The sequence below is a fragment of the Canis aureus genome, chromosome X, assembly GCF_053574225.1.
Source record: "Canis aureus isolate CA01 chromosome X, VMU_Caureus_v.1.0, whole genome shotgun sequence".
Lineage (NCBI taxonomy): Eukaryota > Metazoa > Chordata > Mammalia > Carnivora > Canidae > Canis > Canis aureus.
The window spans coordinates 102,903,672-102,917,600 of record NC_135649.1 but is presented as its reverse complement, the minus strand read 5'-3'; the positions used below and the strand labels follow the sequence as shown (position 1 = coordinate 102,917,600).

At 46.2% G+C, this 13,929-nt stretch overlaps 1 protein-coding gene and 1 long non-coding RNA gene across 2 annotated transcripts; one reads left to right on the top strand and one right to left on the bottom strand.

Moving 5' to 3' along the window:
- Positions 1 to 772: 772 nt before the first annotated feature.
- Positions 773 to 7,431, bottom strand: LOC144307741 (uncharacterized). Its single transcript, XR_013374468.1, has 3 exons — positions 7,029 to 7,431; positions 6,595 to 6,676; positions 773 to 932 (listed from the first exon to the last, which is right to left on the bottom strand). It is a non-coding gene; the product is annotated as an uncharacterized LOC144307741 (long non-coding RNA).
- Positions 7,432 to 8,471: 1,040 nt separating this feature from the next.
- LOC144307750 (melanoma-associated antigen B4-like) lies at positions 8,472 to 10,139 on the top strand. The gene has a single exon (XM_077887724.1). The coding sequence runs from the start codon at positions 8,576 to 8,578 to the stop codon at positions 9,509 to 9,511; it is 936 nt and encodes a 311-aa protein (XP_077743850.1). The 5' UTR covers positions 8,472 to 8,575; the 3' UTR covers positions 9,512 to 10,139.
- The last annotated feature ends 3,790 nt before the right edge of the window (positions 10,140 to 13,929 follow it).

Below are 13,929 nucleotides of genomic sequence, written 5' to 3'. Positions count from 1 at the left end.
CTGTCCTAGCACTATATACATTGAGTATGTTAGAACAGGTAACTTTTTTTTTTAACAGGTTCACAAATAGGTATGGTGTTGAGTTGGTGAGCTGATAAACTACACAGCAAAAGCTTCATCACCTGCAACTGGACTTATTTAGATGATGGGTTTGAATATTGAACTCATGTTCAATATGGAGGGAATGTTGTAACGATATCAGGCTTTTTGGGATCTTGGTATGGAAAGAACAAACTGTGTAAGGTAGGGACATGAAATAATGGGGCGTAGGGGATGGAACGTGGCAGATACAATTATATTGGGCCCTCGTCGTGCACATCTCCTACATTCATACCTTTGTGTACTTTTATCCTGAAGTGGGGGTAGGACCTGGTGGCTTGCTCCTAATCAACAGATGATGTCGAGGTGATGGGTGTCAGTTCACTTGTTACATTACAGTATATGCCAAAGGTATGACATCACTCCTTTGATTCCAGATATTATGTAAGATAATGTTCTGCTAGCAAGTAAGTTCTTGCTTCCCTTGAATAAAGAAACCCACCAAGTTTTAAGTCATTTATGGAGAGGGTTACGTGGCAAGGAGTTGGAGAGTTTGGGAACCAAGAACTACAAAAACTCTTGGCATGAATGACTCTGTCTAAACTCCTGCACTAAGAAACTTGATTTAACTAAAGCATGGCTTTTAGCAGCCTAAGGCTGCATCTTAGGACAACCCAGCTGGTCTTTTTTTTTTTTTTTAAGATTTTATTTATTTATTCATGAGAAACACAGAGATAGAGAGGCAGAGACACAGGCAGAGGGAGAAGCAGGTCTCATGCAGAAAGCCTGACATGGGACTCGATCCTAGGTCTCCAGGATCACGCCCTGGGCCGAAGGCAGGCATCAAACTGCTGAGCCTTCCAGGGATCTCCAACCCAGCTGGTCTTGAGTTCCTGTTTGGAAAATATCAAGTCTACCAAAAGAATTACCGTTTGTTCCAGCCAACATCTGACCATAGGCCTGGGATCTTCCTTTAGAGAATTTATTTGAAAAACAAGGCAACAACAACAGTAAGACTGGTAAACCCATTCTCTGTCATCATTGAGGTGAATATGTATTTCAAACATCCCAGGAGTGTCTTTCTCAAAGATGTGAAAGCCTTTCCATTGAAATGTAGTCATCAGGAAGGATAGGGTCTCTCTCCCAGTCACTGTGGGAGGAAAAAGCTAAAAAACTTTTAGTCAAAAAAAAAAAAAAGGGATCCCTGGGTGGCGCAGCGGTTTGGCGCCTGCCTTTGGCCCAGGGCGCGATCCTGAAGACCCAGGATCGAATCCCACGTCGGGCTCCCGGTGCATGGAGCCTGCTTCTCCCTCTGCCTGTGTCTCTGCCTCTCTCTCTCTCTCTCTCTCTCTGTGACTATCATAAATAAATAAAAATTAAAAAAAAAAAAAAACTTTTAGTCAAGTTTAACAACTTGACTAAAAAAAATATATAAGCAAGGAAATTGAATATGCATTTCTCCAAAGAAGATCTACAAATGGGCAACATGAAAAGATGCTCAATATCATTAGTCATAAGGAAAATGTGAAACACAGTGGGATAGCATTTTACTAGGGTGGTTATAAAAATGAAAAACAAAAACAAAAACAAAAACCCCAACAAGTGTTGGCAAGGATGTGAAGAACCTGGAACCCAAATACAGTGCTGGTAGAGAATATAAAATAGTTCAGGCTCTTTGCATAAACAATTTGGCAGTTCCTCAAATTTAAACAATTACCATATGACTCAGTAATTCTACTCCTAGGTATATGTAACCAACATAATTTAAAAAGAGTATTCAAAGAAATATTTGTGCAGAAATATTCATAGAAGCATTATTATTCATAAAGCCCCAAAATGCAGATAATCCAGAATTTTCATCAACAGAAGAATAGAGTATATCCTTGCAATGTAGTAATAGTCATAAAAAGGGATGAGATATCAATACATGATAGACCATGGATGAACCTTGAAAACATGACAAATGAAAAAAAGCAGTTATGTGAGGTCACATATTGTATGACAACACATATATGAATCATCCAGTCTAAGCAAATTCACAAGAGAGGGAAAACAGAATGGTGATTGTCAGGGGCTAGGGAGAGCAGCGAATGGGAAGTAACTTTTTGAAGGGTAGGAAGTTACTTTTTGTTTTGAACTAGACAGAGATGGGGGTTGCATAATGTTAGGAATGCACTAATGCCACTGAATTGTTCACTTTAAATGTTATATATCTAAAAAAAGTTATATATATAAATGTTATACATATAAAATATATATTTAAAATATTATATATGCACACATGCACACAATCAGTGGAATGATATAGGATACCATTCTGCAGCCCTAATGGATTTACAGATAAGGGTGAAGATCTCAACAACTGTCAACATAATCACAAAGCAGAAAACAGACATTAGGTACCTCTGAATGGAAATACATAGCTTTGTCTTGGGAGTGGACTTGCCAATAAACTGATAAATAAGTAAATCTTGATTTGAACAATATTTGTTCTCCTATAACTATTGAGAATTATTGATGCTGAGTTTCGGGTACATTGGGTTCATGATTCTCTTCTCTGTAATGTTGTATATGATTGCTTTTAAGTACCAGGCCTTTAAATTTGACAATCCACATAAAATAAAACAAATTCAACAAATATAAATCACTGTACTGAAGATAGAGTCAAAACCTATAACACAATCAAAATTTTTCAGGACAACCCAAGTTTGGAGGCCAACTATACCAAACGCTTAGGGAAAAACTAATCATCTTATTTGAATTCTTTCAAATCATACAAAATGATAGGAAATGGATCAACCATTTTAAAAGAGTAGCTCTCCTTGATACAAATGCAGCTAAGAATGCCCAATAAAAGAATACATGAGCAAAGATCACTCGCATAGAGACAAATAAACTTTAAAATAAACTCACAGATATTCAAAATAAGCATGAATTAAACAAATAAACAGGGTGATTGAGAAACAATGATTAGATCATAAAAGAAAATATAAACACATGGAAATCACTACATTCACAGAAAAAGAAAATGCATTTGTAAAAGAAAAGAATATTTTTCTCTATACTTCTACTTTCAGTACCGCTGACACCAAACATATGGGTTTTTAAGTTTTTATCCCCCACATCAGTTAGGTATCCTATAATACCTGACAATATTTACCTGAAATTAGCATCAAATCTCACAAGTTAAGGGCTCATTCCCTAAGACAATCCTATACGTAATCACAAATCTGGGCCTCCCGTACTTCTGACCGGTTATATAATAAATCATGTTATATTTATATAATATAATTATATATTAATATAATATTAATTAATATAATTAATTAATTATGATTAATATAATATTAATCATATTATATTTATATAATAAATCAGGAGTTCTCACAAACCCCTCCTTGAGTTTGAAAATGTTCTAAAATGCTCATAGAACTTGGGAAAATGATTTACTTGGTAGGTTACTAATTTATTATAAAACAGTATGACTTGGTAACAGCCAAATGTAAGAAATGCATAAAGATGGTGTGGGGAAGGGACACAGAGCTTCCAGGCCTCTCTTCAGCTACACCACCCTCCCAGTACCTCCACGTGTTCAGCAAACTGGAAGCTCTCCAAAAACACTTTGGTTAGGATTTTTTCTTCTTAAGAGAGAGAGCGTGCGGCGGGAGGGGCAGAGGGAGAGAGAATCTTAAGCATGCTCTAAGCCCAGCATAGAGCCAAATGTGAGGCTCCATCTCACGACTCTGAGATCATGCATGACCTGAGCCAAAATCAGGAGTCTGGTGCTTAACCAACTGGACCACCCACATGCTCCTGGGCAGGATTTTTATTGAGGATTCATTACATAAGCACAATTAATTAGATCACTGGCCACTGGTGATTAAATCAATGTCCAGCCTCTCTCTCCTCCCTGGAGATCAGAAGGTTGGGGCTGAAGCTTCTAAACCTTTAAATATGCAGCCGATTCCCCTGGTAGCCAGTGCCCATATTTAAGGGCTTTCCCAAGACGCCTCATTAACATAAACTCAGGTATGGTTAAAAGGCACTTGTTTTAAATTATACAAAAAATACTCTTATTACCTTTATTGCTCTTATCACTTAGGAAATTTCAAGAGTTCTAGGTGTTCTGTGTTGGGAATGGGGGATGAAGATGAAGACACAACATGTATTTCCTATTATAAACCACAACATCACAATTTAATTAAATGCAGGAGGAGTAAAGAGAAGGCCTTTGATAAAAATTCAGCACCAGTTTATGGTAAGGAATTTTAGCAAACTTACATTAGAAGGGAATTTCCACTTTGTAAGCACATGTAAATGTGGAATGTTGTAAAAATTCTCAATAAAGTAAGAAACAAGATATGGATGTTTGGTACCATCTCTACTATTCAAAATTAAACAATTTTTCTGCTCTGACATGTAAAGATGTTGGAAGTCATCACTACTATCCTCACAACAACAACAAAAAAGCCAAGCAAACTGTAAAGTCAGTAATTTATCTTAGATCTATTAAAAGAATTGAAGTTACAGTGCAAACTAATGCTCCCAAAACTCAAGGGACAGGCAAATATACGGAATCACAGCTTACTGGGAGCAGAAGCCCCAGGATTCAGGAATTCCCAGATTCAGGAATGGATAGGAAAACTTAAATTGTAAACATCTAGAGCTGCACCAAGTTCTCATAGTAAAGATCCATGAAAAATTTCCTCATGTTTCTGACAGGAAGAGAGGGAAAACCCTTTTGAAATATATCCAGGAAAAAGTTTCCATTTTGAAAGACAGGCCCAGATGGTTTTCTCTACATGAAATCTGAGTGAAGCAAAAATCCTGACTCCAGCCTCTCTTGCCACCCCATCTCACATTAGGCAGGTGGAGGGAGAGCTGAGGAGCACTTGTGAAGCTAAAAGCCCAGGGGCACAAAATCACTTAAATATGGCAAACTAATAATGGGATTATAGAACACTTCTCCCCACACATCTTACCACCACATCAATAAGTTTCCAATAGAATAGTAGAGAATTACAGCTAAAGACTGCAAGGCTCAGACTATTTATGGAGAAGTTTCTAAGGAAAACCAAAAACAAGAACACTCATGGAAATGGAAACCTCAGCTACCAAAAGTAACACCAAACAGTGAACACAGTCTCCTATTAAGATAAACATATACTCTCTCACACTAAGGACTAATTTCACTCAGTTCCTATTACTTAATAAATCATGTCTAGTTTCAACAAAAAATTACAAGCTAAGCTAAGTGGCAAGAAAAACAAAGTCTGATGAGACAAAGCAAGTAAATTAACCACACTCAGATATGGAAGATAATTTGGAATTATCAGACTAGAATCTTAGAATAGTTCTAATTGAGATCCTAGGTAAAAATGAGCAACATGCAAGAACAGTGGGTAGAGAGATGGAAACTTTAGGAAAGCATCAAAAGGAAAGGTGAGAAATCAAAATCATTGTAACAGAAATGAAAAATGCCTATGATAGGCAACCTAGCAGACTAGACATGGCCAAGCAGAGTCACAGGAAAGTTAGATATGTCAAAGTAAACTCCTCAAAGTAAAAGTCAAAGAGAAAATCGCGGGGAAAAAAAAGAGAAGAGAAGAGAAGAGAAGAGAAGAGAAGAGAAGAGAAGAGAAGAGAAGAGAAGAGAAGAGAAGAGAAGAGAAGAGAGAAGAATCAAGGATAGTGGGACAATTACAAAAGACCTAACCTTTACATAGCAGGAATAAGAGAAGGAGAAGAAACAGAATATTTAAACAGATAATGAATGAGAATTTGCCAAAAGTAATGAGCGAAAATAAGTCATAGAACTAAGAATCTCAGAGGAAACCATGCAGGATAAATACCAAAAAACAAACAAACCTCCCCAAAACTACACCCAGGTATATCAAACACTGCAGAAAACCAAAGAGAAAGAATTCTTCAGAGAAACTGGGCACAGGTGGGACTTAACATAAAGACACAAAGATTAGTTACATCCAATTGCTCTTCAAAAACCACACAAACAAAAAGAGAGTAAATTTTTAAGGCATTGAAAACAAAACGAAAAATTCAATAGTACCATCCAACTGGAATTCTATAGCTAGTGAAAACCCTTAAAAGTTAGTGAGAAATAAAGACACTCAGCCAAAAAATACAAACAAAAAACAAGGGAATTTGTCACTAGTAGATCTACTGTGTAAAAAATGTTAAAAGAAGGCCTCAGGGGAAAAAATGATATAGATCAGAAGTGTGGAACTACATACATAAAGAAAGGAGGTAGTTGGAGAGGGAATAAAGGAATATAAAGCATCTTCTTATTTTTCATCGTTAAAAAAGGTATCTATGTTCAAAATAAAATAAGAGCAATGCAACCAATGACTGTACCTTAAGGATAAAATAAATCAATAGTATGACCTATAGAAAGGGGGGAGTTGGGAATACTCTGCTGTAACAAACCTACAGTAACAGCGACACTATTGTGTTATTTGAAACAGGACTGGAATAAGGTGTAAACTCCTAATGAAAGCTGCGCAGGGTCACAAGAAGGGGTGCCCCGATAAAGCGAACCTTCACTATGTATCTGGGGTCTCAAAGAATTTAAGTCATCGGTGCAAGGCTTCAGCTCAGCAGGTTGAAGGTATCACAACTCCTGCAGGGGGGAGCCAAGGAAAGACAGGGAGAGACGTCTGAGGGAGTGCCCACCAAAGGGCACGTGCTCCCCCAAAGCTATCACCTGGTGACTATCAGATTGGGTAGCCCCAGGCCTGGCAGGCACGAGGAGGCCCCCAAACACTTCCTACGGGGGGACGCTGGGAGGGACATGAGACCCTCGGTCCGAGGGCAGTGGCGTCAGCGCAGCGGAGGGAGAAGGCCCCCGAGCTGCTCAGAGGCAGCGGAAGCCCGCGCGCGCCAAACTGCAGGCCGCTCTCCGGCGCCCCAGCACACGCCCAGCACGCCGCAGCCCTCCCGCCCACGCGGGCTTCCCGGGGGCCCGGACCCACATGACCGGAAGTGGCCCTCGACGACTTCCTCCTGACCACGCGGTGGGCGGCGAGGCCTAGTCGGACCGCTCCTGCCTAGGGTGAGCCCAGACGGGGGTCCCACGCGCCCGTCCGCGGCCAGGAGCCAGGAGTCCCGGGTTAAGGCCGCGGGCACGCCGCCCCGACAAGCCCCGGCCCCATCTGCCCTGGGAAAGGGGGTCCACACACACACCCTGCCCCGCTCGGCCCCTGCTCCCGCGCCTCGGAGGCCCCAACATGGCTGCCCCCATGGCTGCTGCCCCCGCGGGGGCTCAGGGACTGCAGGCTTGGCCCGAGGCTGCTGCTGGACTGTGGCTCCGCGCAGCGCGGGGAGAAGTCCCAGGCCCGCTGGCGAGAAGGAGGGCCTTCGTGAGGGCTGGGGGGGGGGGGGGGGGGCTCCATACCCACCCCGGGGGCCACGCGGAGGCCCCGCTCCTGGTGGCGGTGGGTGCTCCGGGGACCCGGGGACGTGGGGCCTTCCTTGGTCGGGGGCAGGCAGCAGGTCCCTCCCCGGAACGAGCGCACCTCAGAACACGCGCCCTGCTGTGGGCCCCGGAGCTGCGGGCCCGGGACGGGGGGCACGGGGCGGCAGGCGGGCTCCCGGGGACCGCCCGAGGGGGGACAGCGGGGCGCGGGCCAGGGAGCCTCGGCGCGTCTGCCGCAGCTTTCAGGCTCGCTGGTGTCGGCGTCGGTGGTGTCGGGCACGTGGGGCTGCGTGGTCAGCCTCGCTCGCTCCTAGCCAGTCTCGAGGCCCTGCCGCCGTGGGCCTGAGTGGCCAGCGTCAGGGCGAGGCAGCAGGCCCGGGAGGGCGGACCCCGAGGGAGGGAGGACCCCGAGGGCGGGAGGGCCCCGAGGGAGGGAGGGCCCCGAGGGCGGGAGGACCCCGAGGGCGGGCTGCGGGGGGGGGGGGGAGGAGGGCTGGGGGGGGGACCCGGAGCTTGCCAACAACTCACCTGCCGATCTTGCACGTGACCGGAGAGGGCCTCCCCCGCCCCGCACCCGGACACGGGTCTCCACCGTCGCCCCCAGTGACCCCCAGGCAGGGCGCACCCCGGGCCCCGCCGCCAAGGGGCTCACCCCGCCTCACTGTCCCGCTCTCCAGGTGCCCCCGCTGCCCGCCAGCCCTGCCCAGGGTCGCCATGCCTCGGGGCCAAAAGAGCAAGCTCCGTGCCCGCAAGAAACGCCACGAGGGCCACGGGGAGGAGAGTGTCGGGGTGGCGGCGGCCGCAGCGGCGGTGGCGGAGGCGGAGGCGGAGGTGGAGGCGGCGGTGGCGGAGGCGGCGGAGGCGGCGGCGGCGGCGGCCGAGGAGGCCCCCCGCATCCCCTCGCTGAGCCTGCAGGGGAGTCCCCCGCGCGCCCCCGAGGCGGCGGCGGCGCCCCCGCAGCCCGGGTCTCCCGGCGCCTCCGCCTCCGCCTCCGCCTGCGCCTCCGCCTCCGCCTCGGGGTCGCCGCGGGAGCAGGGCGCCGGGAGCCCCGCCGGGTCCCCCGGCCCCAGCGCCCGCAGGGACCCCCTCAGCCGCAAGGCCAGCATGCTGGTGCAGCTCCTGCTGGAGAAGCACAGCAGCGGGGAGCCCGTCCCGCGGGCCGCGCTGCAGAAGACGGTGGGCAGGAAGTACCGCGAGCACTTCCCCGAGATCTTCCGGTGCGCCGCCGAGCGCCTGGAGCTGGTCTTCGGCCTGGAGCTCAGGGAGGTCGACGCCCGCAGCCAGTCGTACGCGCTGGTCAGCAAGCTGGGCCTGGCCGCCGCCGCCACCAGCACCCGGGAGCTGCCCAAGACCGGCCTCCTCATGACGCTGCTGGGCGTCATCTTCATGAAGGGCAACCGCGCCGCCGAGGAGGACATCTGGGAGTTCCTGCACATGCTGGGCGTCTACGAGGGCAGGTGGCACCTGATCTTCGGGGAGCCCCGGAAGCTCCTCACCCAAGACCTGGTGCGCCAGGGCTACCTGGAGTACCGCCAGGTGCCGGCCAGCGACCCCCCGCGCCACGAGTTCCTGTGGGGCCCGCGAGCCCGCGCCGAGACCAGCAAGATGCAGGTGCTGCAGGTCCTCGCCAAGATCAACGACACCGTGCCCAGCTGCTTCCCCGAGCTCTACGCCGAGGCTCTGCTAGACCAGGAGGAGCGCGCGGGGCCCAGGGCCTCGGCCAGGGGGGCCTCGGCCACGGCCACGGCCAGGGCGGCCTCGGCCATGGGGGCCTCGGCCGCCGCGACCACGGCCACGGTCAGGGGGGCCTCGGCTGCCGCTGCCTCGGCCTGGGGGGCCTCGGCCGCCGCGACCACGGCCACGGCCAGGTGGGCCTTGGCCTCGGCCAGGGGGGCCTCGGCCGCCGCGGCCGCGGCCACAGCCACGGCCTGGCCGCCTGCCCTGGAGGCGGCGCTGGGCTTCCTCCGCCTCCAGGGAGGCGCTCGGGGCGGCGGCGGCTCCTCCTCGGGGCTGCAGCGGGGCGGGCGGTCCACCTTGTGAGTGGTGCAGGCCTAGGGATGGAGGGCACACAAAAGCTCTTCCTCATACTTGTTCTAAGCTGGTAACTTCTAGAAACACACATACGGTTATATTTATTTCGGTGTTTTCAAAAGTTTTTTCTCTTAGAAAGCAGAGATCTCACATATAAGATAGCATTCAGCATTTTAAGTAGTGTGGGTTGAGGGGGGTGTAGTTTTAACAAAACACTTTTTTGTTCCTCATATGAGTTGTTCTAGGTAAAGATACATAAAAAGAAACATACACATAGACATCAAGTAAAGCTATATAGTATTTTTTCAAATGTTTTTCTTTTAATATGAATTTTACTTAGCTTCAGAATATAAATATATGAGCAACATAGATACCCAATTTTGCTATTTAAAAGGTTTTAACGTTCCACTTTTGGTATTTGTAAAACAATTTAAAAATATTCAGTATTTGTTCATGATCCAGCCAAGATGACATGGCATCAGAACAGGATTTTCATGGAGATGTGGAAGAATCCAACAGCAGAATAGTTGGGACTACAAAGTGCATGAAAAAACTTTTTAAAAGTTTAATACTTTCAGTTTTTTGCTTTATTTCTTTTAGTCTTTCTTTTCTAATATTAAAAGTTATCTATCCTGGATTTGTGTAGCTTATTAAAGACTATTTATTGAAGAACAACCGTATATTCTCTAATATCTACTCAATTAAGAAAAAAAATTAATGGGAGGTTGATAATTTGGGGTTTCAAAATAATCATATGATAACTATCAATGATTAAAGAACCAATATTTCCCAATAAGTATGCCAAGCGCATTACAATACAATGTGCATTCCAACATTCCTACAAGACAAGACTTACGAGAGAGAGTCCCTTTACTGATAAATGACTTCTAGATTTCTCAAGGTCATCAGGCTGGCAAGCAAGGGATGGTCTCAGGAACATGAAATTCTGGGACTAAAGGTGGGGGCTGGGGGGTGGGGGTGGGAGTGGAGAGTCAAAGTGCTAACACTGAGTAACAATAAGGATACCTTTCCTTATAAAGAATGAGGCTGCTTACAGCCTTGTCTCATGTTGTCTCTCTTGAGAGGTGCAAATGTGGTAACATGATGAATCCTCCTCCTTTCCATGGCATCTCATGGAGGTGAGGGACCTCATCAAAGGGGGTGACCTCAAGTCAGCAGAGGGAGAATTTCTAGGTCAAGGTGAGGACCCTGAAGATGGAGACCATCAACCTCTTAGCAGTGAGGGCTCAGGAAACAGCCCAGATCCTGACTGCAGGAGATCTAAGGGGGCCACCAAACTTAGAGCAGTGCAGTGCCATAGGACCTCACCCTTCTACCAGTCTGGAGAGAATATGGACAGGGGGGCCAGATGGGGCTCATGCTTGCTTTAGACTCTGAAGTCAGGATTGTGAGCATCTTAAGCTGATGTGAAGTATCTCAGGAGTAGCTTTTCCAAGTTGTACAAGGAGTACAATTTTTTTTGACCTTTTCTATTTTCTATTAACCAGAACAAGATAGCATGTTATTGGCATAGGGATTGTCATGAAAATGTGAAATAACTCCACGTGAAAATTACTTGGGAACCACAAAAAAGAGAAATAGGACAGTAAAAGGTGTTAAATTCTTGGCCTGGCTTATTCTTTCAGTCTTTAATATTATCATATATATCTGCCTATATATATCTATATAAAAGAGATATATGTAGATACATATGTATATATATATTTGGATTTACTCTGCTTATTCAGGAATGTGGGAGAAATTAAATAATACATTAGAAATCCTGTTTACCGTCTAATTCTCAAGCATTAATTTAGCATCTGCTCTTTGGAAGAACCATGGTAGTATGAGGGAAATGGTAAAAAAAGAAGACTGAGCCACTGCCCACAGAATTACCAAGTCTAGGAGCAGCTATCATAAGAGGATGGTGAGATACCCTCTGGAAGACCTACAGGTCAGCAAAAAGAAGGGATGAGGAAGAGGAGAAAGTTCCAGATGAGAGCAGTTGGGTATAAATTCCTTGAGGCCATGTGGTTTGGGGCTGGGAGTCTGCAAGTCTTCCAAGGCAGAAGGTTGGGCTAAGTGAGGCTAAGCATATCATAAGGAAAGGGCAGATAGCAGATTGTGTGTATGGGAATGGACAGGCTGAAGCCCGGAATGGAGAACTGCTCTTCACAGCTACACTGGGAATGTGGGCAAACCAGAGAGACCTCTCTACCTAAAGCAGGAATGGACAGGGCCCTGTGCTCCTGTCCCAGGGCAGGCAAACCCAGTGCACAAACGAGGCATTTCATGTACATCATATCTAAGAAACTTCAAAGAAACAGTGTGATACTCCCTTGAAGGATGGTCAAGAAGCCACGAAATTCACACTCTGCCTTGCATGAGGAGGGCCAGAGCCCACTCCATTAAAATGGCATTGTAATTAGGTTTTACGGAGTACACTTATGCAAATTCTCAGCTGAGTTGCCTCTAACTGGGGAAGACTCCCGCATACTGAAATTAAGCAACACCCACTCAAACAGGGACAATTTGCTTGCCAGGCAACATATTGGCTATTTTGGTGTTCTCTGTCCTGCAATGCATATTCTCCGACATATGCTGGATCAAAGCAAACAAACAAAAATATTACAAAGGTGTGGGTGGTATCATCTGCGACCAAAATTATTAGAGTAATAATTGTCATTCATAAGAGACCCAATGTTTGCCAATCACTGCACTAGGTACTTTACATACATTACAGACAGTTCCAACAGTCCCGCAGGCTGGGGCTTATCCAACCCACTTAACAGAGAAAGAACTTGAAATATTCTCAGGTTCAGATAGCGAATGAAGTAACCAAACCAAAAGTAGAGCCTGGTCTGATTTCTCTGGAGTCCACATTGTGCCACTCCTCCCAACCTGAGGCTGATCTTGTTTCTCTTAATTCATTTCTCTTCTCACTGTTCCACAATGTTCTCAGGCAAAACATTAAGAGGACCTTGCAGTGAAAACATCATAAGCAGGCCTAAGGAAGGAAGGTGAGTATGAGAATAAACCGTAATTTGGGGATTATCTGTGGGCTTCATTTACTTAGGATCCTGCTGTCCCTCACCCCAGGGTTTCCTGAGAGCTGATTCTGCCCAGGTGCTGGCTTTTATTCCATTCCAACATGTTCCCACATTACAGTATCCGCCTCCAGGGCCATTCCTACTGTGACCTACTATCCAACTCTGGAAGCTGACCTGCTGGCCAGTTTTTCACGTCTTTTTCTCTAAGGGCATTCCTTCTTTGCCAGTGTAAAGTCAGTCCAGAGTCACCTGTCTTCCTCCGGACTTAGAACATTCCAACTCCCTGGCAGTCATTTTCTTCATGTGGAATGTCTATGATAGCAACAGACCCTGGCATATCAAAAGTGATTATAGGCAGGCTTAGACATATCCATGTAAAAGATCACTTCAGAAACCGAAGGTTAGAACCCCTGTGTGTTTTCACTACATTCTCAAAATATATCCTAAGTGGGCTCATAACTAGACTTTGCTTTGGCACAACTACTAGTTTGGGGATATGATCCTGTAAGTAGAGAAGGTTTCTGAAATCATCCTGATGTATGCAGTATAGTTTTAATGGTGCAGTATTTGAGACTGGCCTCTGAATGAATATACTGATGAGTGAGCTTAACTAAGTGGTCAATAACCAAAACCTTCCTCACAACCTGGTGATGAGGAATGACCAGGGATTTCACTGTATAGCCAACACCTACTAAGGCTGAATTTCTTAGAACCTCAGAGAACTTAATGAGAGGAAAATGGTTTCTTGGTAGACATGCTATCTTTGAACAGCAAAGATCAAAACAGTTCACTATCTTTCTGCTCTCTCTTACCTCAGTACTTGCCCCAAAGGATTATCTTGGTTTTTCCTTGCCTTTTCCTAATGGCACTTGCAGTAAAGTGTCCTACATGTTTAGTCATACTGAGGTGGCCGGGATTCACAAGTGAAGATTTTGACTAAGCATCAATAGAAAGAGAACATTCTCTTCCTATTGAGACTCTGGAATCTACTCCAATGGTTAGTCCAGAAAGGAGTGTTGGAGAGAAGAAAGATGATCCCTCCCTGCTTTTTTTTTTTTTTAAAGATTTTATTTATCTGTTCATGAGAGACAGAGAGAGAGAAAGAGAGAGAGAGAGAGAGAGAGGTAGAGACATAGGCAGAGGGAGAAGCAGGCTCCATGCAGGGAGCCTGATGTGGGACTTGATCCTGGGATTCCAGGATCATGCCCTGGGCCGAAGGCAGGCGCTAAACTGCTGAGCCACCCAGGGATCCCCGATCCCTCCCTGCTTAAGTTTTACAGAATCCTTTGGATAAACCTGATGTGATCTGCATTGTGAAGCATCTGTCACAAAGTAGGCTCTCAAAAATGTGTAGAATTCCAAGGCAGATTTAGCCTT

Excerpts from the sequence above, each read along its gene's own strand:
- LOC144307750 (XM_077887724.1), top strand. The coding sequence starts at position 8,576 with ATGCTGGTGCAGCTCCTGCTGGAGAAGCACAGCAGCGGGGAGCCCGTC.